This window comes from Denticeps clupeoides, chromosome 16 (assembly GCF_900700375.1).
Source record: "Denticeps clupeoides chromosome 16, fDenClu1.1, whole genome shotgun sequence".
Classification (NCBI taxonomy): domain Eukaryota; kingdom Metazoa; phylum Chordata; class Actinopteri; order Clupeiformes; family Denticipitidae; genus Denticeps; species Denticeps clupeoides.
The window spans coordinates 13,641,961-13,667,458 of NC_041722.1; the positions used below are offsets into that span (position 1 = coordinate 13,641,961).

Below are 25,498 nucleotides of genomic sequence, written 5' to 3' on the forward strand. Positions count from 1 at the left end.
GATTGAGTATAATTAGCATAATTAACAGTTTTACTCTGCATTGCTGGGATAATTGGTCATTATACTAACCAGATTATGTCTATGCGTGAAATGCGAAATCTGTCATGTCTTGTACATTTAAGAAAAGGTTAAAAAACTAAGAAGGCCTTGATTGGAGAACTAGATTAACAAAATACAGAAATATAGAGACATATCCAGGGATGACTGGCATGGGTCTTCATTTTGAATTTATACAAGCACTATTTCTTATCATAGTTAATTTGATTTATGCAAAAGATACAGATGCAAAAATGTAAAGGGAAACTCATTTGTTAATCTGTGATTAATCTTATTTTTAATTTGCAACTAAATTACAAATAAATATCAAATGGAAACGTTGCCTTTTGAAATATACTTGGCTCCTACCAAATGGAAATCGTTTGCCTTTAATGTTTTGTGCTTGTGATTATTTTAATAGACACCAGTGTATTAATAAAGCACCACACTTTAGATACTCAGTATCTTTGAAAAGCAATGTAATTAACTGATGTAGAAGTTTAAACAGAGGACTTTTTTTTGTGTAAAACTGAGTTTAACATCTACTGTAAATGACTCTCTGAACCAAGCATTGTCTTACCATTGACTCTTAATATCTACTGTAAATGACTCTCTGAACCAAGCATTGACTCCAGGTACATACAAGGTGCATCCCCTCATGACACCAAGTCATGTCTGCAGACAAAGCGCTGTGTTGTTTTGTGTAGTTTTGGTGGAACGTTGAAAAAAAAATCCTGCTTGACTTGATCCGAATCCCGCCCGTGACGTCTCCCACGTCTGGCTGGCTCCCGCACCGGGAAGGGATTTCCGGTTTTCCCCGGAAGTCCTATATTTGGCGTTTTGTCGAGCTGAAGATATGGCTGCTTACATTGTGATTAGCCAGCTAGCTGTGCGTTACGTGTAAAGTAGACGTTCGGTCCGCTATAATTTTCAAGCTGCTCGTGTCATCGTGAACGAGTGCGGCGGTTTTGTAAGAACTATGTCAAAGGGCTGTTGTGTGTTCAGTTAATTAGCTGCGCCCCGGTGATCGCCGGTAGCTAGCTAGCTAGCCAGCCGCTGTTAGCATCTCAGCTGGCCCGCTTTGGTAGCTTTTATTTGCTGCATAGTTGGTCGCGTCTGCAGCCGTTTGCAAAGTTGCTTGTGGTCTCGATGCCCGAGCAAGGTCCTAGGATGAATGGTTTCTCCCTCGGCGAACTCTGCTGGCTCTTCTGCTGCCCGCCGTGTCCGAGCCGCATCGCGGCCAAGTTAGCTTTCCTGCCTCCGGAGCCCACGTACTCCGTCCACACGGACGCCAATGGGACGGCCAGCCTTCATTTAACCGAGCGGGCAGACTGGCAGTACTCCCAGCGGGAACTGGACGCGGTCGAGGTGTTCAACACCCGGACGAGTCGAGGGAACCGGGTCGGCTGCATGTTCGTGCGATGCGCACCCAACAGCCGATACACGCTGCTCTTCTCCCACGGTAACGCCGTGGACCTGGGCCAGATGTGCAGCTTTTACATCGGCCTAGGCTCCAGGATCAACTGCAACGTCTTCTCCTACGATTACTCCGGCTATGGCGTGAGCACTGGGAAGCCCTCCGAAAAGAACCTGTATGCTGATATAGAGGCAGCATGGCAGGTCCTCAGGAACAAGTGAGTTTCACGCATCTCTTGTCTGGTGAAGCTTTGTCTGATATTTTTTCCATGCATCCCACATCTAAACACAAAAGGCACAAACATCACCAGATGAAAAAAGCTCTTCCAATCAAGTCTAGGGCGGGTCCAGTTGTCAGGCCTGCATTGTCCATCCGTCATTGTGGAGATCACACCCACAATGTCTCTGAATCTGGATATCCTGGTGGAGTTTTGCACTCGCACTTGTCCAGAGTGACCTACAACATTACTTTGTAGACCACATCTGATCTTCATACCAAACATAGCAAGTTTTTAATCGACAAATGCTTTGTCAGCTAAGATGCAAGCAGTATAAAGGTGTGCCACTCTAGTTCCTCTCCAAAGCGAGCTGCTGTTCATTTCTACAGTTTTTGGCAGTGCTGTATTTCCAAAATAAATGCTAGAGAGAGCTAAGTCACGCGCCTGCATCGTAGACTCGGTGCAGAGTCATTTTTCTGCCGACTAATTGTCTGCATTTTGCTCTGCGTGCCGATCTCAGTTTCCAGTCAAAGATCCCAACAGGGAAATCAATTAGACTAATGTCCCAGGAACAGGTCCCGAAGAAGGAAGGGAGGAGACTGCCTCGAGCACGTTTCAGTTTGTCTCTCGGATGTTGCCTGTAGCTCCTTAACCGAGGCTTAAGAAGATGAGCGAATCCTGCCACGCTTCCCCAGGAATTAGTTTATATAGCGTTGGCTTATCATCACCTGTGGCTGGAGCGGATTTGTACTGACTTGTGTATCATATTTGTGGTATTTTTTTTGCCTGTAAAATATCACCACACGCTACGCAACCCTGTTTTGCTGTGGAGAAGGGGTCACTGTAACTGTATGCTGTAACATGGTGTGTGTCATATGTAGGCTACATGTTCATTGGAGCATTCATAATCGGCACGTGACCTCAACGGCCATTGTGAATGAATTTATTGCATTTGGGATGAAGTAGCCATGCTGCAGCCAATGCTTGTGGACATTAATAATGGATCCCTGGTCGCGACGGACAGACAATATTGACCGTTCCGGATGTAGGCATATGTTGGTGGCTGGAGGGTGCTGGTGATGGTAGCAGGGCTGATGCGAATGCCCGTCAAGCACAGGAAGAGTGAAGTGATTGTGGCACTTGCTGCTTTGGTTATAGATTTGTATTCTTCACCAGCTTCACCATCATAAACTTTTTTTTTTTTTTCCCTTCACAATGTTAAATGGCATTTCAGTGGTTTTACAACTAATGTGTGGGTCAAGTGGGGGCTAATTTGTTCGAGCTGTTTCAATTTGTCACGTTACACATGCCTTTTTTTTTTTTTTTTTTTGCTTGCTGGTTGATTATTGCTAGCAGCGGAGAAAAGGATTGCTACGTAACTGCAGGAGATGTACTTCATAAGCTATTGGGAATGTGCCCGGTATAAATCTTAATGTATCTTTTAATCTTTTGCCTTTATTTACGTTGTCCACGGTGGGATAAAAATGATGGCGGCTCACTGCTCCCTCAGCAGATGGGATAAATGAGACATTTCACTGGGTGCGGTGCTGTGTCACATGTGGCAACTAATCACTTTCACGTATGTAAGCTCGGTAATTGACTGCATCCCTAATCTTCATCAGGAATACTAGGCACCCTGCTACGGTTTCAACCACTGGTTGAAATCTGCTTTTTGAGAACCTGCTTAAGTTACATGAGCTGCACTGGGCATTCACAAGATCTCCTTCAAACCATTCACTTCTTTTATATTACATCTCTGGATATTCCACTTCTCAAACCACTGAAACCTCAGAAAGCATCTGAGCAAGCAGATTTATTTATTTCAGTTTTCATAGAAAATTATTCAGCACATGTTTTTTGACATTATTTCCTTGCAATATATATGCGCATTGTTTTGACTTTTTTTTTCTATCATGAAAGAGGTAAAGCAGACTGATCGTGAGCTGCCTTTAAAACAAAACCACATGAGTAGGCAAAAAGTCCATCTAAAGGTAAATGGGGACCAACAACCTAACTCACGCATGGCATTTTTTTTGCCCTACATCTGTGCTTTTTAGGTGTTTTTAAAATTAAAACGTGCTGTCATGGCATAAATTATCTGCACCCCAGGAATTTTCCCAGAAAAGGCACCATTTCTCCTGGAAAGTTTTTGCAAATGTTTTTGTATACAAATGTTTATTTCCTTTATGTGCATTGGAACAACACAAGTCATTTACAGGCAAATCTGAGATTGTTACAGGAAGCTTGGTTTTTGAATTTTGTGTGAAACAATCAACAAACTCAACTGGAATTTCCGACCACTCTACTTTTGCAAACTGCTCAAGGTCTCTCAGATTTGCAGGGCACCTTCTCCCAACAGCAATTTTGAGATCTCCATATGTGTCTAATCCGATTTTGATTCCGGACTCACTGCTGGCCACTCTCCAGCGCTTTGTCTTAAACCGTTTCTGAGTGCTTCTAGAGGTATGTATGGGGTCATTGTCCTGCTGGAACACCACCCATGACCTCTAAAACAGATCCAGCTTTGCCCTCCAATAGCTTTTGGCGGTCTTCAGATTTCATGATGCTGTGCACGCAGTCAAGGCATCCAGTGCCAGAGGCTGCAAAAATCTTAGAACCTCCTCAATGTTTGACTGTAGGTACTGTGTGCTTTTCTTTGTAGGCCTCATTCCATTTTCTGTATACTGTAGAATGAGCTTTACCAAAAAGCTCTACCTTTGTGTCATCTGTCCACTATACGTCCGCCCAGAAAGATTTTTGGCTCTCAAGTATGTTTTGGCAAACTCCAATCTGGCTTTTTTATGTTTCTGTGCCAGCAGTGGGGTCCTACTGGCTCTCCTGCCATTGCGTTTCATTTCCTTCAGATGTCGACTGATCGATCAAACTGACACTTTTGCACCTCCAGTCTGCAGAACAGCATGAATATGCTTGAGTTATTTGTGGTTGTTTATCCACCATTGGGACTATCCTTCGTCTTCTGCAGTCTTTTATCAGTTTTTCCTCTTCCGTCGACGGTCCACGGCATGTGTTGGGAGCTTCTTGGTTATGTTGCGCACAGTGGACAAAGGAACATGAAGATCTCTGGAGCTTGTTGTTGATTTTCTACAATTTTTGCTTTCCTCAGACTGCAGAACAGCATGAATGCTCTTTCTCTCTGCTCTTCTTTCTGTTCTCCACTCTTAGTGTGGCACAGTCAGAAACACAACAGAAAGGTTGAGTCAATTTTTCTCAGTTTAAACTGGCGTCAGGTGTTTTTTTTTTTTTTTTTTTTTTTGTGTCCCGTTCCAATGCACATAAGGGAAATAAACATTTGTATACCAAAACATTTGTAATTGCACCAATTTTCTGGGAGAACCGGTGCATTTTTCTGGGAGAGTTCCAGGGGAGCCGATAGTTTCGGCCATGACTTGAAAAGGGAAAGAGTGTTGACTATTGTACACATTTGAGAGAAAGAAAAAAAATGAAGTCGACCGTTCCACTGGTGTGAAAAGCAAACCATGAATCCTGACCGATGTTGCCGGAGGGATGGGGCTTAGAACTTTAACAGAAGCTGCTGTAATGCTAGCAGCGGTTGGATGGTGCAGGTTAGTAACGCCGGGAACGAGTTGCGCTTTTCATCTCCCTTGCTTTAAGCCTCTGACAAGGTTCTTATTTAAAACTGAGCAAGCATCTCTTCGCAGAGACTACACTGTTCTCACAGTCAAGTTGCTAAGTATATATGCAGGAGATAAGTAGCTTGCAAGTAATGAGAGAGACCATTTCAGTTCTCTGAAGCATCTTGCTAAATATCTTTCTGCCTTTTTACAGGCAACATCATGTTCTTGGAATGCTGTTGCTTAGAAACAGTAAGTTCATAAATGGAACAAATTCTTCAGGAAAGTAATTTTTTTGGTTCACTAAAGCCATGAAAAGGAAACTCTGCTGTATAATTACCTGCACTGTTAGAAGCAGGCTTTTTTGTGGGACCCATTCTTATTGTCCAGCGTTGGGTCTAACGCCAATCACCTGCTGGAGGTCATTTTGTGCAGGCTGCTGTTTAAAAGTGACTGAAGTGATTTGTCATTGTGAAACACAGCTCATGGTGACACAACGAAATGTGTCCTCTGCTTTTAACAATCACCCTTGGTGGGCAGCCATGAAAGGTACAGTGTGTGGGTACAGTACTTTGCTCAGTGGCACCATTGGCGGCTTGGGATTTGAACTGTCAACCTTCCGATGCTACCACTGTTCACTCTTTTTCTCCCAGTGACCTTCTTGCACCTTCTAGGAGGAGCTGGACTACCTGTGCAACTTGATTTGCTGCAGATACTGCTTCTTGTGACCAGTGACAAGGACTCTAGCATAAAACACCAGAACACTTATGCACAGATGAGGACTGTGTTATCTTTGAGGACAAACTACAATATGAAATTGTGAAGGCTACAATTTGCCATACAGGCAACAGGACAATGAATTAGGACACAGTCTAGTGGTGGTCTGTGGTGGAGGGGTGTGTGTAAAAAGACCGTGGTGGGGTGAGAGAACAGAGTGTAATCGCAATCGCGATGTCAGTCTGTGCGATTACATGAACGCAAAAAGCTGCGATTTAAATGTGCCGTGTTTGGTCACATGACTTTCGATTCGGTTCAATGGAGACCTCAGATTCGTGACTCACATAGACATATCTGTACACGTACGTCAACATCGCTGCCATATTGCAATAGGCTGTGCTGTGCAGTGAAGCATATACATGTCTATGTAAAGACATGGATAAAAATGCCTCACTCTTGTGCTGCTTGGGGCTGTATAAACCACTGTACGCTCCAAACCAGATCCCGGGGGATTACATTTCATAGGTAAGGCTGGACAATTGTTTTGAATATATTTGGCCATTACAAAATAATAGCTAGCGAAGCTATGCATTCCTGTGTTCAAGTCAGCCTCCAAACAACGTTTTGGCTAAACGTAGGCATTAACTATTTAGACTGTTCTTAGCTGTTTAGTTAACTTTTTTCAAACTTTGAAGGTTTCCTAAAGAAATTCACCTCTGTTTAACTAGTTAAGCTAGGCTAAGCTAGCAAAGCTATGCATCCCTGTGTTCAAGTCAGCCTCCAAACAACGTTTTGGTTAAACATAAGAACTACAATACGGGATTTTATAATGGCCAAATAGAATCAAAACAGTTGTTTAGCCTTACCAGGGTTTGTCGTTCGACAGTAATGTTTTTTTAAAGTAAAGACTTTTTTGTGATTATTTCATTTTGTAGAATATTGTATTTTGAAAGCACTGGGCATTTCAAGTTGTTATAAGTAGTTTGTATGTTTCACTTTGAAATTAAACATTTCACTATTAGTAATTTGTGTGCGACTTTTCATTGATATACAAGCAAGTGCCCTTTATCATATCGCAATCGCAATATTGATCTCAATAATTGCAATATGTCTTTTTCCCCCAAATTGTGCAGCCCTAGTATAAAACTCTTTCTCCTCCACACAAAAGCACTGTATTCAAACCACTCCAACTTGATGTTACCTGGCAGAAAGAGGCATGGCACAATAGATATTAAAAAATTAACAGTTTCTAATTTATTAACAGCGGTAAATAATTATTGCAGTTAATGTGAATATTGTATGTAAAAAGGTATCAATGTTACAGAGAAAACAAAAAGGAGAAGAAAGAATAAAGAGAGAGGGAGAGAGAAGAGAAGCCATGAGAAAAAATGAGAGGATAGGGCAGACTCGAAAACCAGAAGATCCAGTTTCGATGGAAAGACAGCAGGGAAAGAAAAGAAAAAGCCCCTTCCCCACGTGTGAACAGACCTTTATACCCCTGGCCTACAGGAAGTTGTCCCAGACCAATCAGAACCTGTTGTTTCTGATGTCACACCCCCAGTGCCTCCTATCTGGGGAAGACAAAGAGAGTGGGTGGTCCTGACGGCCAACACGTCACATGTTTGGCTCGGGGGAGGCCGACAAAATGTCGTCCGATAATAGGCATGTAAAACAGAGGTGTTGAATCTTCATGCACAACAATTGGCACAGGAATGTCACATTTCTTCTTGCAGACGGACGCTATGCAAAACAAAAGCATGGTCCTGCAATGCCCCATCTTACATGTGGGTATCAGCCAAGTTTGTGTAAAAGTTTTGGGGACGACCGTGTCAGAGATTTGGGTGGAGTAATATGTTGGATTTTAAAAGCCATTTTAATTATAATTTCATTTGGCCTATAATCAGATTTCTGTGGGCAGCGTGGGAGGGCAGACTATGATTAAGATTGACATTAAACAGTCCATTTGCCAGGCCTTCCAAAGCATGCAAATTGGGTTTGGCACACTTGGATAAGATGAAGCAGCTCTTGTAGATAAGATGTGAAATTTGCTATTTATTTAGATGTATTGTCTTTGAAATATGTTATGTTTTTTTTTTTTTTTGTAACATTAATTTTGGATTTATTATTATTATTATTATTATGATGATAGAGTGTACACTGGTAGAATTGGTGCAGATCTGTGAATCTTATCTGGTTCATGATTCTCTGCAGATTACCCATATGTCGTGCTGGAGCTGTGATCAGTTGTGTTTTTGTGGATGTGGCTGGATGTAGGCTGAACTCCGCTCTTCATGGTTCCTCTGCTTTAGCCCCTTCATCAGCTTAAAGTACTGCAGCCTCCACGGGGGGAACGGTGGCCTACAGGACCAGTAAACTGTAACCGATGAGTGATGCTGTTGCCATTGGGTATGTCAGTGAAAAATCTTTTTTATTTTATTTTTCCCCCTTTCTGGTACTGATGGGAGGATTACCCAGAATGCATCTGCAGATGGGCCTCTCTGGATTCATTTTAAAGCAGAAAGGTTGAATTAGTCCTGCAATGTTATTACTTTATTGTTATATAAGGGAAAGGTGCTTGGTGACTCCACCAACGTGTAGCTACTCCGAGACAAGATTATGGGGTGGTGTGGAGTCTGATGTGGTGTGTGTGTGCATTCAGTGTTACTCATGTGGTTATGTGCACAGGCTCCCCAGTACCTGCTCATGTATTTGATATCAGACGAGACTTTTGGTAATTAGTCAGCATTAGGTCATAAACAAGAGGAAAAGGTGTTTGTCATTTGTCACCATGCAAAAATGTTAATTGTATGAATACTTAGTTTTGACTCATTCCATATAATGCGTGTTGTGACTAGATTAACACACATTTTAAAGATTCAAAGCGCAAATTTAGCAATAAGAGTAAATAAGTTAAGATAACCAGTTTGTGCTTGTGTGGAAGTAGAAGTCCTTTGAAATTTCTAAAGGAATCCTTTTTAAACGAGGTCCAAATTGAGGTCTGTTTTAGTTTATATATTTTCTAATGAAGCGATCTGATATGCATGAAGTCTGCCATAAGTTCATGTCTGTCACTTGCTATTTTGTTCTTGTTCACAAATACACTAGTCTCCTGTTTTGTACTAATGAGTTGTAATATTATTGTTACATTGTATAAAAGTATTTTTGTTCCAGATATAGAATTTTCTCAGAAATATATTTAACAGCTTAATATTGTGCCCTTTCAATGTTATATATATATATATATATCACATTGTTTTTGTTCCATTTTCCAAAAATTGTAGGCGTTGCTATGAAGTTCTGCAACCACACCACCACTTTTAGCAGGGCATTGAGCAGCAAAAACAGACAGATGATCAAAAATGATTACGTAGCCATATTGATCATGTCAGCAACATCACACAGTAGGCAACATTTTCTAGTCTAGACTGCAAAATCACACATGAAGAACTGTTTTATAAAATAAGAAGTAAACTTCAAAAGGCTGTTATTGTGTCTTGTTTGTTGCTGCTCTGTGTCTGTGAGTATCACATGTATTGGTGCATCCCAAGTTTGCTACTACTACTTCTATCCACGATTTTTTGCATGTAAATATTACTCTATGTAGCATCTGGAAGAATGATTAAGGCTTTTATTTGTAATGCAGTTTTTGGAAGGGATATTTGCTGAGAAGGCAAATGGATTCCACACGAATGCAACTAAAAGCAATGGCTACATTTTTCTAATTTTCTTTAATTTTGCTTTTCGTTTCATTTAGCATTGATTGAGGTTTTTTTTTTTTTTCTTTCCCTTTCTTCAAGTGACTGCACATTGCCCCTTGCTTACGTCTGTTCAGTGCTGTTTAAATAGGATCTTAATTTTCTTGCCACCAAGAAGTGTCTTCCACCCTTTACCCTGAACCTCTTCATGTAGAAATGATGGGTAGATGACTTGTTGAAAGCTTTGGCTGGCTTTTGAAATTTTTGTTTACTCACCGCGTCCCATCACCATTGAAGCAAGGCGTTCATTGAACCATGTCGCTACAGGATTCGTTTACCGCGGGCTTAATTGGCAGAAGGCAACAACGCGAGGTGTATGTATGCCGGGGGTACGTCTAATCTCACACAGCTGTTTGGCTGTGTTACAGGGATCTGAGCAGGAAGCACAATTAATCTTCCCTTCTGCCATCACCCCCACTGCACCTAGTGGCCTGCTTTTAGTACCCCTCTTCGCTCTGGTCACACACGGTTAGCCATCACAGCTTGTATGCCTCCGCTCATCTCTACATGTTGGAATGGCTACCCGGGTCATGGGGTCAAGCCTTTACGATGTCTGTCAAGTGTGCCAAGTTTGTGAAACTTTTGAAGTCACGCCTGGCTCCTCTTCACGGTCGATCTGGACAGTCACAGTATTTGCAATGAATTTTTCTCACTGTCTGCCCCACAGGCAGCTTTCCCATCGTCAGAGTGGCAGCCTTTTCACCAGACTTCAAAATGTGGAACTCCTTGTTTCTCTGCGAGAGGAGGCAGTGCTCCTGCCGAACCAACATCTTGCCATGCCATTTTAAAAATGACTTTGCTAAACGTTTTTTGCTCATTTATATTTGAGCTTCTAATTTTGGTCCTGCGAAAATGCATGTCTCCTGAGGGGTGCGATTCGCAGCACAAAACCACTTGGAGCATCGCTGTTCAGAGGTTAGACAGCCAGTAACAGTCATTTTTATGCCGCAGCCAGAAAATGTCCAAGCAATTATATAATGGATTATGTTCTGTGCTGCATCAATGCATAACCGTCCTCGTCTGCATTATAAGATTAATTTCAACTGCCCTACTGTCTGATGTGTCCATTGGTACTTTTGTCGCATGCAGGAAGATCTTGAGCATCAGGGCAACTTGACTGTTCACATTATGAGGAATCGGTATATCTAGTCAGATATACTGTAGTCACGGTATATCAGTCTGTAGTCACGTTTACAGACTTTGCATCCATATTGCCAGCTACCTGTATTTTCCTTTGGAGCTGGTAGTGATGTGGATTGAATGGTTTCTACAGTAATCGCTGTACAGACCTGCCAGGTGTGTTTTGACAGTGAATGGGTGCTGGTTTACCGAGACAGAGGTGAGATTGGTAGAGCTCGTGAATGTTAAATGTTTGATTTAGAAGTGGTTTATAACTATATGATCTTACAGTAAAACGAGGCCTGGAGCCTGACCTTGTGGTGGCTGCTGTTATATTATCTTTCTTAAATTGATCTATTGTAGCTCTCAATTCATTTATTCAAAGGACTTTGGAACTAATCAGTGTTTAGTGCTGCTATATCAGCTTAACACTGCCAGGCTACAAAATTCCAAATTGATAGACTTTAAGAATATGCATTCCAAATTTACAAAAGTAATCAAATGTAATTTGTTGCATTACTTTTGTAATTGAAATAGTCACACTATTACATTTTACAGGGTTGTAATTATAGCATAAATTACATTTTCAAAGTAATCTTCACAACACAGACCACATGTCACATGGTACTGGGTGTGTTGCTTCAGTATTCCTCCTCAGCAACTACGTGTCTCCATTTTAAAAGTTATCTAAATACACAAAAGATGCAGATTTCCTGCAATTTTTATAGTGAAAGCTGAATTTTATCTCAATCTTAGATTGAGATCGTATGATCACCCAGCCCTAATGTTAGCAGACATGCAGACATGGGTAGGATCGTTTTTGCACCTCAAATGAACCACTCCACAGATCGTTTGGGATGCAAAGACCACCAAGTAAATTAAAGGGAAGTTTTATTTCACGTGTGTTGCCTGGCTTCATGGGTCTAAACTTATCCCATACAGACTGACTGACATCACCACCATGTTTTTAAGGAAAAATGCAATATAAATATATAAAATTGAACCAGTGTTTATTTTGTTCTTTGCTGCAAAGAGAGCTAGCTTTAGGCTTTGTTTATCTGAATTGAATGTCCAATGGAGCTAATCATTAAACCTTGCTATTTCCGAGGTGGGAGGGTGGGGTGAACTTCATAGATGGTAGCATTGCTACAGTATATGGATAATCACCCATAAAGACTTCCTGCCTCGCTGCTGTCTGTGAAATGCTGAAGAACGTGTCGGGTTCCTCATGGGTGGGAGAAAAGCCACGAGTTCAGATGAAATGGAGATAAATGTCACATTCCCTCGAAGTGATGAGATTTGAATGGCTGAACTTTCAACCATATGTCCTTTCCATTGTCCATGTGAGTGCGCTTTAAATTTCCGCTTTTTTCCGCTCTTTTGGGGAACGATCTGGAATAATTGGGCCGATGCAGGGGAATCTTTGTTTCCAGGGTTACAGATGGAATACACAGCTAAGACTTCAATGTTTTTGAGTGGAAGTAGAGCGTGCTGCCAAGAATACGCATACACACTTCTCCTTTTGTTTGTTTTGGCAAAAGGGCAGAATCAGGAAGCAGGGGCTACCGTATGGCATCCATCCTGCTCACGCCCGTTCTTCCAGAGAGGCAGAGTGGCTTTTTTTTAATGCACGTTTTCTTTCATTTTTTTCCTGGTGCATGACTCACTTGCTTTGATCCCAAGCATGCCAGGCCACGTTTTGGTGTGTGAACAAACACCACCCTGGCCATAGGCTTCAGCAACATAATGTTCTGTGCCTGTTCCAGTTCCATTTCTCATTGCCCCGGGTCCCCACACATGGAAACATGGTATCTGCCTCTGCTCTGAACGATCAGAAGCTTTCTGTTTGGATGTTTTAAAGCACATAAAGATACATCTTATTATTAGTAGTAAGAAAAGGACAGATTGTGGATGAGAAGAAACTATGACCTTAAAAATGCCTGTAGATTTTTGTCTGCTGACCGGCTCAATCAGTCATTAAATAACCATCAGCATGTCCATTATCTGGATCTGGGAATGTGTTTAATATTGACCTTAAAACCAGAATCCACCTCAATCCACATACCGGCATCTACAGCCTCTAGCAGGGCTGCTGGAGAAATCAATCCAGTCCAGCCTTTGGTGTTCTGATAGGAAGTTCAGTTTAGTTAAATCACGGAGCCAAGCTACTGAAAGGTTTCAAAAGTGGCTAAAGATGCTCTATAAAAATGCATCTTGGGTAACACTTTAGTCATTTTCTGATAGAGGAGGAAAATCTTCTCCTTGCCCAGTTTGCTTTATGGATGAAAAACAGCCAAGCTATTGCCATTTTCCTGCCTCATTTGCCCTCGCCTGTTGCATGGGCTGTGATTTTTAATGGTATATTGAACTTTGTTATTGTAATATAATCCAAGTTCATAGATTTGGTTAATATGGCAATTTTCCTTGACTGTCAATGCACTGGTATCTACATAAAGGTTTAGCAACCCTCAGGACCACTTTCTCCAGACAACATTGCAGTACTTTATATGGTGTTCCCTCTATTGTTTAGAAAATTCTGTCTGTGAATTTTAACTCGGCTTTAAAAAATGTTCACCTTCAGTTATCATTATTCTGAACAACATATTTTATTGTATCCCAGGATTCTCTGATTCCCACCCCATTTTAGATTAGAACTGAGTTCTTTTTGTTCCTGTGGTGAAAACATGCAAAGTTCTTCCAGAATCCATGAAATGGTTCCTCTGGTATCGTCTTTTCATGAATTCAGCACTTTTCGTTCCTCAGTGCCCTGAACAGAAACCGACTACTCTGTGGACTCTACCAGATGATAGAGGCGTGCGTGTGTGGGTCCACATTAGAAATATCTGCTCCTTTGCCTTGAATAACAGCTGCTCTGTGCACAAAGTTTGCTGACATGGATGAGAGGTCACTTGCTGAGTGGGAAGATGTGTGTTGTTGGTGACCTGGGCATGGTGTTTGGGGCAAGACATGGTGCTTTGCAGCATTTCTCAGAGGATCCTCTCTATAGGATACAAGTAACATATGATCTTGCTTAGATTGCAAGCATGCCAGGCCACGTTTTGGTGTGTGAGCAACACATGATCCAAAACCCTCCCTTCCTAGTTCCTCTTTTATTCAAGCTTCATTTTGGACTTAAGATTATGATCTAGTAATTAAATTAACACTATTTTAGCAAACAGTTATAATTCCATAATACCGCTCACGACTTCTGTAAAATGTCCATCATTTGATTGTTATACAGTGAACCTGAGTACATACTCATAACCACAGTTGAGCCTTCCTCTGAATGCTCGTTCGGTGACTCCAGTGACCGGTGTGAATCCTCAGATCTCGTTTTGTGCTGAGTTAGAATGGGATGTTCGCTGCATGAACGTGTGGTTGACAGATCAGCAGGAACGGCATGATGCTGCTGGGTCAGCATGGTCCACCGCTCTTAAGAAACTTCTTCCCCATCTTGTTGAGTCTGCAAAGATCCTACGCAGCTTTTGAAGGCTAAAGAGGGCTATGCTCCACTAGGGTTGTTGGGATTAACTGGTTGGACGATTAACTGTGGTGTGAAACATTGTTAATCCACAATCAATACTTCCCCAACATCAGATAAAAACCACAGACATAGAATAGCGAGACCCACACGGACAGGTGGATCATGGCAGAAGGACATTAAGAGACAACCACCATTGGCACTACTCCATGAGGGAAGCGTTTGAAGTCTCCTGTGTGGGACTATTTTGACCACTCGGTTGACCACTGCACACTGTGACACATTGTTGTGAGTCAGTGCCAAGTTGAGCTCAGAAATTGTGAACATGCTCACCTTTTTGCACTTCAACTGCAAGTTCTAATGTAGACAAGTTTAACGTTATTTAACGTTTTTTATTGTCACTGCTTTTAAGGTAAGGCTTTTGGCTGTGCTACCCCAGATGTGTACAGCAATGTGTACTTTTATTTACACATTTTACTATTCTAACTGTCTGAAAAGCTGCAATATATAACTCCTTAAGTTTAAAACATTAGCATAATGTGTCTGTGGGCTTTATATATGTTAAAACAGTTGTGATTATTTCTCTGACTAATTGTACCACCAAAATTTCTAATCTGTGTAACCCTGTGCTCCACTATGTGTGCGTGAAGTGAAGTGATTGTCACGCGTGATACACAGCAGCACAGCACAGCACACAGTGCACACTGTTACGTTGCGCAAACAGACCATAATAATGGACCATTGTTCATTTAATACCATGTTACTTTTTGTGAAGGCCTTTCTAGCTCTGTTCTGATTTGATTTGTTTACAGCCAGCTTCCACTGACTAATCCTTTTTAGATCAGCTCAGAAATGTCCCATGGCCCCTCCCAAATTTGGCTGAGCAGATTTAATCCTGCTCAACTTGTATTGAACCGCGCTCTTTGGTTTATTGTGTTTAGTTAGGCGGTATTGCTGCATGTTTCTTACATTAGGAAACAAAGTGTTTGGTAGATTGTCATCAGCTCTATCACATGGCACTGAGTTTTTTTTTTTTTTTTGGTTTAAATTTATATCCAACAAGTGTCAAAACCGCTTTTTCCGGGAGGAGAAGGGGGGGGGGAATCTATTTTTGTTCCATCACAGAATGTCCTCATCGTGGCCTTTAGGTTTCAGGGCTGTTTTGTCTCCCAGACCTGACTCGCCTTGCCAGGTCTGCCATCTTACGCACGATGTGCCAGAAGACGTGTGCTGCAACACGGTGGCCTTCGCTCGCTGAATGTGCCAAGTCTAAAGAAGGAAAGCCAGGATAAAAACACGGTCCTCTGTGCTTCCAGCCACGTTCTCCACTCAATCGCGTGGTTTATTAGGCAGGGCCCCGGCGTGAAATCTGTGCAACTGAGTCAAGTCCAACATCTGTCAAGAGAAGCAGCTTTGAGCACATCTTAAAAACGTCCAATAAAAGAACACTTCCTGTGTTGGGCACTCGTTTTAAATGCACAGATTCTCTTTGTAGCCTATAGCTTTTCAAGTCTTCATGTTGAGAGATTTTTTTTTTTTAATTTGTGGTTTAATTAAAGGTTGTCCTTATACAGATGTCCTTATACAATATACATTATTATTCTTGTCTTAACCCATAAAACCTCAGACTGATTTCTACTTAGTGTGTAACTGAACATCTTGTTAACCTTTATCTCATTGTGACAGATGTCCTTTTTTTTTTTTTTTTTTTTTTTCTCTCTAAGGCAAAAGGCCCAATATTCCGTGTAAGTCATAGTGATGTTTTCCAACAAATGTGGTTAAAACAAGTGAAAAATAATGTTGATGATGTAGCTGTAATATTACAGTTGTTATATGGATTTAATGTTACCTTTTTTGCAACAAAAGCAAAAACAATGTCTCGGGCATACATAACTGTACCAGGAAATTCGATATTTGAGGTCTTAACAAGTTAAAGTAAAAGCTGCATAAACCGTGAGTCCCTGTGGTTTATTATGAGTATTGTTTTTTTAGGAGTCTGTTGCATCAGCTATCTAACATATTGGTTTGCCTCACTCTGTCCTTCCCAGGTATGGCGTAACACCAGAGAACATCATCCTGTATGGACAGAGCATTGGCACGGTGCCCACCGTGGACCTGGCATCGCGTTACGAGTGTGCCGCAGTCATCCTGCACTCCCCGCTCATGTCCGGCCTCCGCGTCGCCTTCCCGGACACTCGCAAAACCTACTGCTTCGATGCCTTTCCTAGGTGGGTGACCTGCCAGGGGCGAAAAAACACAGCTGCTCGCTGCAGAAAGAACCCCTGCTCTGATTGGTTTTGTCAGGTTGTTTCAGCTTCCTGCCCTGTGGTACAGCGGATGGCATCATTATGGCATCTGCACCCGATGATGTATGTGTCTCCCTCCTCCACCTGCGCCCTTCTCAGGCCAGGTTTATTGCGCCATTGACATTCTGTCTGCGCTGCTGGATGTATATTTAATAATGCAGCATGTACTTTTTCCATCCTTTTCATTCTTAGCTGCGCTGCTGCTGGACTGCGGCCAGTCCTTTGTCAAAGCTCTTAAGTCCTCAGAGCCACTTCCCCCATCCCTTATTCAGTTGTTTCAACTCAACGCCCAGTTTACTTTAATTCATGCCGTTGTTTTGTTTTTTTGGCTGAAAAGGGTGCGTGTGGCGGAGGGGGGGGGATTTCAGTAATGTTCACTCAACCTGTTTATGAACTTCACTGACTGAAAGAATAAACTCTGGCTGTAACCGAGCATTCCAGCCTCCTGGAATAAAATGGCCTTCCAGAGATTTTTATCTTCGTATCAAATGTCCTCATAAACATAGAAACACAGGAATTTCAATAAAAGTGGAAATATTTGGAGGTTCCTTTTTTTTGTGTATTAGGGATTGGGAGAATTAAAAAAAAACAACAACAAAAAAAACAACTTTATTAATGCTTACCTACTGTCTGTGTATTTATGTATTGTTCTCTTAAAAATACTACCCTTTATGCCCTCTCTCATTAGTAAAAAAACATTGGCATATTTACTGTACAAAAATGAAAATAATTAATTATATTGATTTGAGGGCATATTGCCAGCCTTAAATCTTAGTTACGTAGTTCAAATCCTTTTTCAGGCATAGTTATTACCACGGGTCTCACAAATATGTAAGCGTATGTGTTTGAGATCAGATCAAACATCTGCTGCTCTGTGATCCCAACTCTACAGCATCATCCCACTCTGAGAAATCTTTAGTGGGATTATTTTTGCATGGCACGTCTGTCTGCCTGTGGCGAGTTGGCAGTTAACACCCTGACATCAGTAGCATCTGGGCGCTGCGCTCCAGGCTGCTATTTCAGTGTCTGGTCAGCTGAGAGCAGGTGCAGGAGGTAGAGTGGGCCGACGCCCCACAGACCCGACTGACTGTGCCCTACACTTATCACCCACAGCACAGGGGAGACCCAGGTGCACAGGGTGCTCAGCTCAATGAGCAAGGAGCACTGATATTTTTAACCAGGCAAACTGCCACATATTTTGGATTCACACTTTATTTTTTTGTACACTGATTTGTCTAAAACTCCAGGGTTTTTTTCCCATAGCCCTGGACTAAAAGAGAACTTCAGTGAAATTCTCCCTTCAATAACTGTTTTAGGACTAGGATTCATTCATGAACCGTAAAATTGTATGATTTAAATTCGCCAATGTAGGATTTAAATTCTAGTGGCAATGCAAGTAAATAAGACTGATATATTAATTTATTCCCAACACCTTGTGGGGAGCTTGTGCTTAACTGGTCTGGTGAAATTAGTTTACATGATAGTTTACTTGCAGTTTTGTCAGCCCTCTGTTTGAGCAGCTTTGTAACAAAATAAAAAGATAGTCGAGAAGATAGATGCTATTCTTCATTTTCATGTGTGACTTAATGACAGAATTGGTATTTCATCTTCCAGGAGGAGGAAGTAGGATGTTTTGTGTGTGTTCTGTCATTCATGGCTACGGACTCCTATTTAATAGTCAGTGTGTCTGAAATAATTACACCCAAAAAAGGGCTCGATGGGCAGTCAAAGTATTTACTAATGAAAGATTTGCTATGCTCCTCCCTCTCATTGTCCGCTACCACTTAGCATGGAATTCTTAATAACCAGGTTATGTGCCAAAACTGAGCGCGTATTGAAAATGTAATCATTGTATTTTGTGAATGTATCGATCGGATGCATTCTGCTAATTGTTCTGTACTCATGAATTTTATGGCACAGATGATGGTCCTGCAATATGAGTGATAATATATTATTGTCTGTCCATCCATTATACTAATGGTCCTACATAACAAAATTGGACAAAAGTAACCCACAGCATGTTGTGGAATAATCACCAATCCATCCCTCTGGGTTTTCCAGCAGAAATAAGAGGCTATGTAGAATTTTCAAGACCCTCTCAGCCACACTTTAGGCCCAGGCCCCCCTTTTTTTTTTTTGTCATCATCGAAGTCTTCAATCCTAACTGCTTCCCATCATTTTGGACCTTTTATTTGAAGCTTTCTGATAAGTGCATGCTTTCAAGCATAGCATAAATGTAGACTGCGTGAGATGGTGTTTGGGGGGAAAGGGGAAGAAATCGGTAGCACTGTACATTTTCTTTGTGTGACGAGCCTATATTTTGTAGGGTCTGCTCTTGCTGAACAGGAAGTTCCATTTGGGTTTTTGTTGCTTGAACAATCACCTCCAGACTTATTGTCTCAGTTGCCAGCAAAGGGATTAAACGCAGTCCTGGACCAAAATGAACTTTCAGTGAAGAATCCCTTATTGTGATTCACTGCGGTGCAGTAGGATTAATGGTTTTCTGTGAAACAGACCTTAAATGTGTTTGTTTTTTGAAGGTAGAAATGTCTCTTATGAATATTTAATTACATTTATACTGAGCATATTTTCAAAGATCATGGTAATATGATAATAATATCAAGGGATGGATAGATATCGTCTGCACTGTATCTGTATCACTACCATGAAAGCATTTTATGACAAAGTTTAATATAAATAAAGCACATTTTTCATTTATTTTAGAAAAAGCCCTTTCAAAAACAAAAGATTACTAGCCCTAGATAAAATATTGTAATAAAAAAAGTAGCAGCAAAATAAGAAGCGTTCACAACGCAGAAACTGAACTCAGAGGTTCCATAATACAAAATGATGTATAACAATACATTCATCGTTTTTAATGCTAACACATGAAATGTTTTCTCAGTGTGTATACAGATGAAAATAAATCCACTAATACCTGTGTCCACAAACACATCGGACCACTCCACTCCTCACTGCCCCCTGCAGGAAATCTACCTTTTAATCCCTCCCAATAAATGCAGCCATAGATCCCCATGAACAGAAGTTAACTGAATGCGCTCAAAGCAGTGTTGTGTTATTTTAATTAGCTCATATTATAAATAATGCTTGTTACATAATAGGAAAGATCCATCGCTTTATATTTTTAATACTATTAATGCTGTCAATCCCCCCCTTTTTTTTTTTTAATAAATCATCCCACTGTCATTTCTGAAGGGCCACCATACTGTATGTTCTTCAATTTTTATTTCTTTAAATGTCTCAGGAACTTGTGTTTTGGCCATTTATACGCATTCATTGGTTCAGGACGGTGACTGGGTAACCTCGGATTTTTCTGCTCTTGTTCCCCTTGTCAGCTATTATTACAAACTCCAAAAAAAAAAAAACAACAAAAGAGTTGATTGCGTACTCATACTCATTTTTCCCTATCTTTTCTTTCCTTCAGTCCGGGGTGAAAGTGGAATTAATGATGGCCCCGAGTTCACTGTTGCAATCAAGGTGTTGCTCTCGCTCTCTTCTCCCAGTCTCCTTTCTCCTGATGAATGGGAGCAGAAGACTTCTGTCTCTCCCGCAAGCCGGCCAGAGCTGGGCTTTTTCTAATGAGTCCTCTGTTGTGAGCTATTGAAATGTCAGCGCAGTAACGGCGCCGTGCCCGTTCCCTCAGCGCGCCCATAATGAATGTGCTGTTTGGCCATTCTAATGGGGGAAGTCACCTTCTTACTGTGCAGTCAGTGTCTTAAGACCGTGGTAAGAGATGAATTTTTTATTACTATTATTATTTTAGTCTTAAAGGAGGGGGTCTGTCATGGCTAGAATAGTTGATCTCTTTGCCTTCTTGCTGGCAATGCCCCAATGCAGGTGAGTTTTTTTTATTTATTTATTTATTATTATAATAAAGAAAAGCCCTTCTCAGTGGCTTTACTGATACATATTTCTGATGTTCTCCGGTTCCTGGCCTTCTCATAAGCACCTTTTGAATTTATTGGCCAGGACATGCTGGGTAATATGAATTCCATGAAATGCGATCTCGGGGTGACTCTGCCATCCCTTCAGCGGCGCCCTGATGGCCTGGACACTAAGCCCGGGAGTTAGCAGCGTTATGTATGAAAGAATGGTGAATGGTCTGTCTGACTGTATGAAAGTTTAATGAGTTGGCGGTCTCCGTAGATTTGCCGGCTGCAGCGTGGCATGGATCGTAATATTAAGTGCACCTACAGTGAAAGGGCGTTAGATGAGGTTTTTTCTCACATAGCTCTCTGTGTTCGTGTTTGAAGAGAGCAGAAGGCCAAGGGGATCTGGTGCTAAATTTTTACGCTGGCTTTTTGACTGCCCTTCCGGACCCATCACTCAGCGTGTGTGCAAGGCTGGCAGTTTTCCTTCCGTTTATGTTAACATTCTGCTGAAAAAGAAGCTGGAATCGCCAGCATGTCTTTTGTTTGCTCAGTGGACCGGCCTCATTGATAATGCATGTGTGCGTGTCCCCTTATGAAGAAGGACGGTCTACTGATCTGGTACAACACAGTTTGTGGGGAGAGAAGAAGGCAATAATCACACCTCTAGCGTTTCATTTTCCTGCGGCACAGCTGTAAACTGGTGTAAACATTCTTTTACTCTCCCGCTCCATTCCCTGAATGCCCTTATTATGCACCTTGCAGCCTGTGGTGAGTTGACGAAAAGCCACCTTTATCGGGGCTGCGCGTCTCTGAATGAAATCGATGCAGCTCGCTGTTTAGCATAGTTTAGATAATTGTCTCGCCCTGTCTGAAATGTAATTACTCAATCACGCTTTACATACATTAATCTCCCAACTAACCCCAATTTTACAACCTGCGCTCCAAGGAGAGAGATAAGCTGCAATTAGTCATGCGGAGAGCTAAAGTAATTAATTAGTATGCATAATTGAAATGAAGTTGGTGGAATACTTGCATGTGGCCCCGGGGCCCCATCTGTGGCCCACACAGATCTTTTAGATCTGGTGTGGGATTATTAAGTGGCACGTTAAATTTTTTTTTTTTTTTTTAAATACTTTCCAAATAATAACTTCCAAAATGTCTCTAAAACCCCCTCCATTTTTTTTTTATAATTTATTTTATAAAATGCAGAGGTGCCCTCTAAGTCCATTTAAGTTTCTGCATTATCCCTCAAATTGCGCAATTAGAGAATATGAAAAAATAAATAAATAAATAAAAATATATAAAAAAGCATTATCCCGGCATTATTAGAGCAGCTTGACTGCACTGTCAGACGTGTGACCAAAAAAACTATAGAGGCAGGTATTTTAAATGATTGGTGCTCTGTGAAGTTATTCTTATGCATTTTGCAAAACTTTGTTTGCATTTCGCGGCTCGGAATCGCAATGTCACACGGCAGGTCCGGTGTGGGGCTGAACGCATCGGGTCCCATGGGGCATTTTTGCAGTGTTTGCAATGTCAGCATTAACTCACTATTCAACATATGATAGTCCTTATCAGTGCTTCAAAAAGAAATATCTTGAACATCCTGCCCAAATATCACATGAATTGGAATGACTATGACCGAGCGCGATATGGAACGCTCACACTTTCTGCAACCACCTGGTGTCGCTATACAAAACTGATAATATTTATATTGGCAGCTTTGACCCCTTCATATGCCAGGCAACGTTGCACAAAGTAGTCTCTAGCCAAGCACTTTGCCACTGGAAAAGGTACAGATGTGATTAGTTTTTTCCAATTAACTTGTTTGGGACTGGGCTTGAGTGGAGTTCTGAGTCCTTCATGGAGAAGAGGGATGGGTTTCTGCGCACGCACATATTTTATTAAGATGACTGCGAGACCTTTTTCTTTGATCTCTAAGAAGAAATTAAATCTCAGGACTACTGGCATCAGAAAGACTTGTGCAGTTGTTTTTTTTTAAATGTATTTTCATATATATGTTTGTCCTGTCTCTTACATTGCAGCATTGACAAGGTGTCCAAGGTGGCATCTCCCGTTCTGGTAATCCACGGCACGGAGGACGAGGTCATTGACTTCTCCCACGGCCTGGCCATCTACGAGCGCTGCCCGCGAGCCGTGGAGCCGCTGTGGGTGGAAGGCGCCGGGCACAACGACATCGAGCTCTATGCCCAGTACCTGGAGAGACTCAAGCAGTTCATCTCGTTCGAACTGGCCAACTCCTGAATCCACTTGAGGTGGCTCCGGCCACCGCAGGCCAAGGCGCACATATTTTGACGGGTCCCCTGCAACGGGAGCGGGGATCCCATCAGTATTTGCACTTGCTCTTGAATCCCAGTTCCACTCAGCCTCACAACACATGAAGCGTCACCCTCCCTCTCATCTCTGTAGGGGCCAGGGATGGGGGAGCATTTTAATAATTTTGATTGACTTTGTATTCTTTTATACCTGATAATGAAGAAGTTTTTTGCACCTCACTTGCATATTAAATGTTTTTGGTTTGTATTTTTCTTTCCTTTAGACTGATTTTTTTTTCAGTACCCTTGCAGGGTAATTAACTAGATGCACTTTTGTTGTGCTAATTTTTCAGGTGATTTTTATTTTGTTTTTTCCCTCTCTCTCTCTCTCTCTCTCTCTGTAATTTTCTGTTTCTTGGCATTCCGTTTTCAACTCTCTCAGTAGAGGAGAGGAGAATAGTTGTGGAATCTTTATGTGGCCAGTGTGTGGTATGAATGCACTACCCAGGGAACACTCCTCCATCAGATCTGTAGCTGTGCTATTGAGAACTGCAACAAAAAGCAAAACATCTGTGGTAATGACACTTGACCTTGTGATGGCCGAAGACTCATCACATACTGTTTAGGGATTTGTTTTTTGGGGGGGGTTAGGGTCTTAGCTCTGAGGCATGGTGCTTGATGTTACTATGGCAATCAGGGCACTCTTTATTGGTATGTATTACACGTCATGTTGATTCATTGTGTTTAAAAAAAAAAAAAAAAAAAAAAAAAGTGTATAACATTAAGCTTTTTTTAAGTTTGGATTAACACTACGTTACAAGCCTTATGTCCACTTGACATTTCGCTCCCACATTCCTCTCGGTAAATGAATTTACTGCTAGCTGCTGCTGTTTGTTCTGAATCACTGTGAAGCTGGACAGCCTTCCCCAACAGGTACAGACTGAACGCTGTTCACAGAGCCATCTCTCGCCGCATTCTCGTTAGCACCCAGTGGCCGCCGATGAACACCCCGTCTCCATATTCCTGCTGCGTCTTAGCCAGAACAACCTGACTCGTATCTCATGGCGCGAGAGAGATGTCAGGAGAAGAGCTCGGCGCGGTCCGTAGGCATTTCTACTTCTGTGTGTTGAAATGAGGGAACATGCACTGGGATCAGAGTTAATTGCTGTTATTGTATTGTCAATCCAGTTGGCCAGGAGTGACGTTTGAGGAACATAATGAAGGAACTTGTGGTTGGTAATATTTTGACTCATCATTGTGTTGCTGTAAGGTCATGTCAGTGGGTTCTTTTTATTTTAATTTTTTTTTTGCAGTGATTGTTGACTCACTTGTGTTGAGGAATGTTATTGTGTTGTCTCTCTCTCTCTATCATGACTCAAGGGGTATTCGCGTTGAATGAATCAGGCCCCATCCATTTTTTAAAAAAAACCAAAATCTTTTTAGGGAATGACGAAGAAAAAAAAAAAAGCTGACTAGTTGAGCCCCGCGTTTTTTTATACTGATGTTTTTACAACGTTTCCAGTACTATTTCCACCTCTTTAAATGCTGGTTTGTAAGATAATCAAACTGTATCTCCTCTATAGATATGTATTACATGATTTATGATATATAGCCTTCATGATTTCTTGACACTGGAATTACGGTATGCAAATATAATGCAGAAACCTAGTTGGTACATAATATTGCTAGTGTAAGTTTGACTAAAGACAAAAAGCCTTAAATGTGCCGTAAGACAGATTAATGTTTTTATTGTTGGATCCGTTGCGTCAGAGCAACACCGTGGATGTTGTATTGCTTATAATGGAATAAAGAATGCATGGAATCTGGGGCATTGTGTGCTGTTTTTGTGATTAGAGACATGACAGAGGTTCTTTTTAAGATTGCTGATATTCCCCATCCAAAGGAGTGGAAAGCTTCATGAATGCCTCCACGTTTTTTGCAGTGTTAGGCCCGTGGATGTGGGGGGGGGGAAACGCTAAACCCCTTCCGTTAGTTGACTTTTAACAGTGTACACTGGAGCGGAGCCAGGACTGCTGCCACCGCTGGGATCTGGGAGGGGTTCAGCAGCCAAGATCCTTTCCGACATGTCTACAAGTCATGTGCCGGGGGCAGCAGCCCTCAGCAAGTGATTTTTTATTTTTTAACCTTCTGTGAACACTATAGGAACGCAAGGGGGGAAGTGCCTGCAGACCACTTAAACGTGATTAATAAATACTCCTTGCAAACAGTTTTCTTCCAATTCATTGAATTGTTACGGCAGAAGCACGGTGAACAGAATGCTCCCGGGTCCCAATAGGATTTCGATAGATGCCGCACAGAACCAACATTTCTAGTTTGATAAAATTTCAACCAAAGTCAAACAAGTCCCTCAACAACAAGTTGACTTACGGTAATACACGGGTCTCCTTTTGACCTTTTTGCTTTTTAAGTTTTTCTTTTTTTTTTTTTTGCTTTTTCCCCCTCACCATCTGTGTGCGGCTTTGCTGTGAATCTTTAAGAGGTTTGTAGTACCAGAGGAGCACGCACTGCATAATAAAAAGGATGTGTGAAATTATTTCAACTCACCAGGTACACTATGCCTACTGACCTGTATATCAGCTCCTCACCTCCATGAGTCTGGCCTGGAAATGAGCCTCAAGCTGATTAATCGATTCCGCTGAAAAGGCATTTGTACTAATATTAAATAAC

The 25,498-nt window shown here is 41.6% G+C and overlaps 1 protein-coding gene across 1 annotated transcript; it reads left to right on the forward strand.

Moving 5' to 3' along the window:
* Positions 1 to 879: 879 nt before the first annotated feature.
* Positions 880 to 24,635, forward strand: abhd17c (abhydrolase domain containing 17C, depalmitoylase). Its single transcript, XM_028957012.1, has 3 exons — positions 880 to 1,670; positions 16,384 to 16,563; positions 22,580 to 24,635. Exons 1-3 carry the CDS (start codon positions 1,186 to 1,188, stop codon positions 22,797 to 22,799), a joined length of 885 nt encoding a protein of 294 aa, XP_028812845.1. The 5' UTR covers positions 880 to 1,185; the 3' UTR covers positions 22,800 to 24,635.
* The last annotated feature ends 863 nt before the right edge of the window (positions 24,636 to 25,498 follow it).

What these genes read in the sequence shown, in the direction of transcription:
- abhd17c (XM_028957012.1), top strand. Translation starts at nt 1,186, where the DNA reads ATGCCCGAGCAAGGTCCTAGGATGAATGGTTTCTCCCTCGGCGAACTC. An exon ending in TGGCAGGTCCTCAGGAACAA is followed by an intron (nt 1,671 to 16,383) that starts GTGAGTTTCACG and finishes TGTCCTTCCCAG; the next exon opens with GTATGGCGTAACACCAGAGA. An exon ending in TGCTTCGATGCCTTTCCTAG is followed by an intron (nt 16,564 to 22,579) that starts GTGGGTGACCTG and finishes CTTACATTGCAG; the next exon opens with CATTGACAAGGTGTCCAAGG.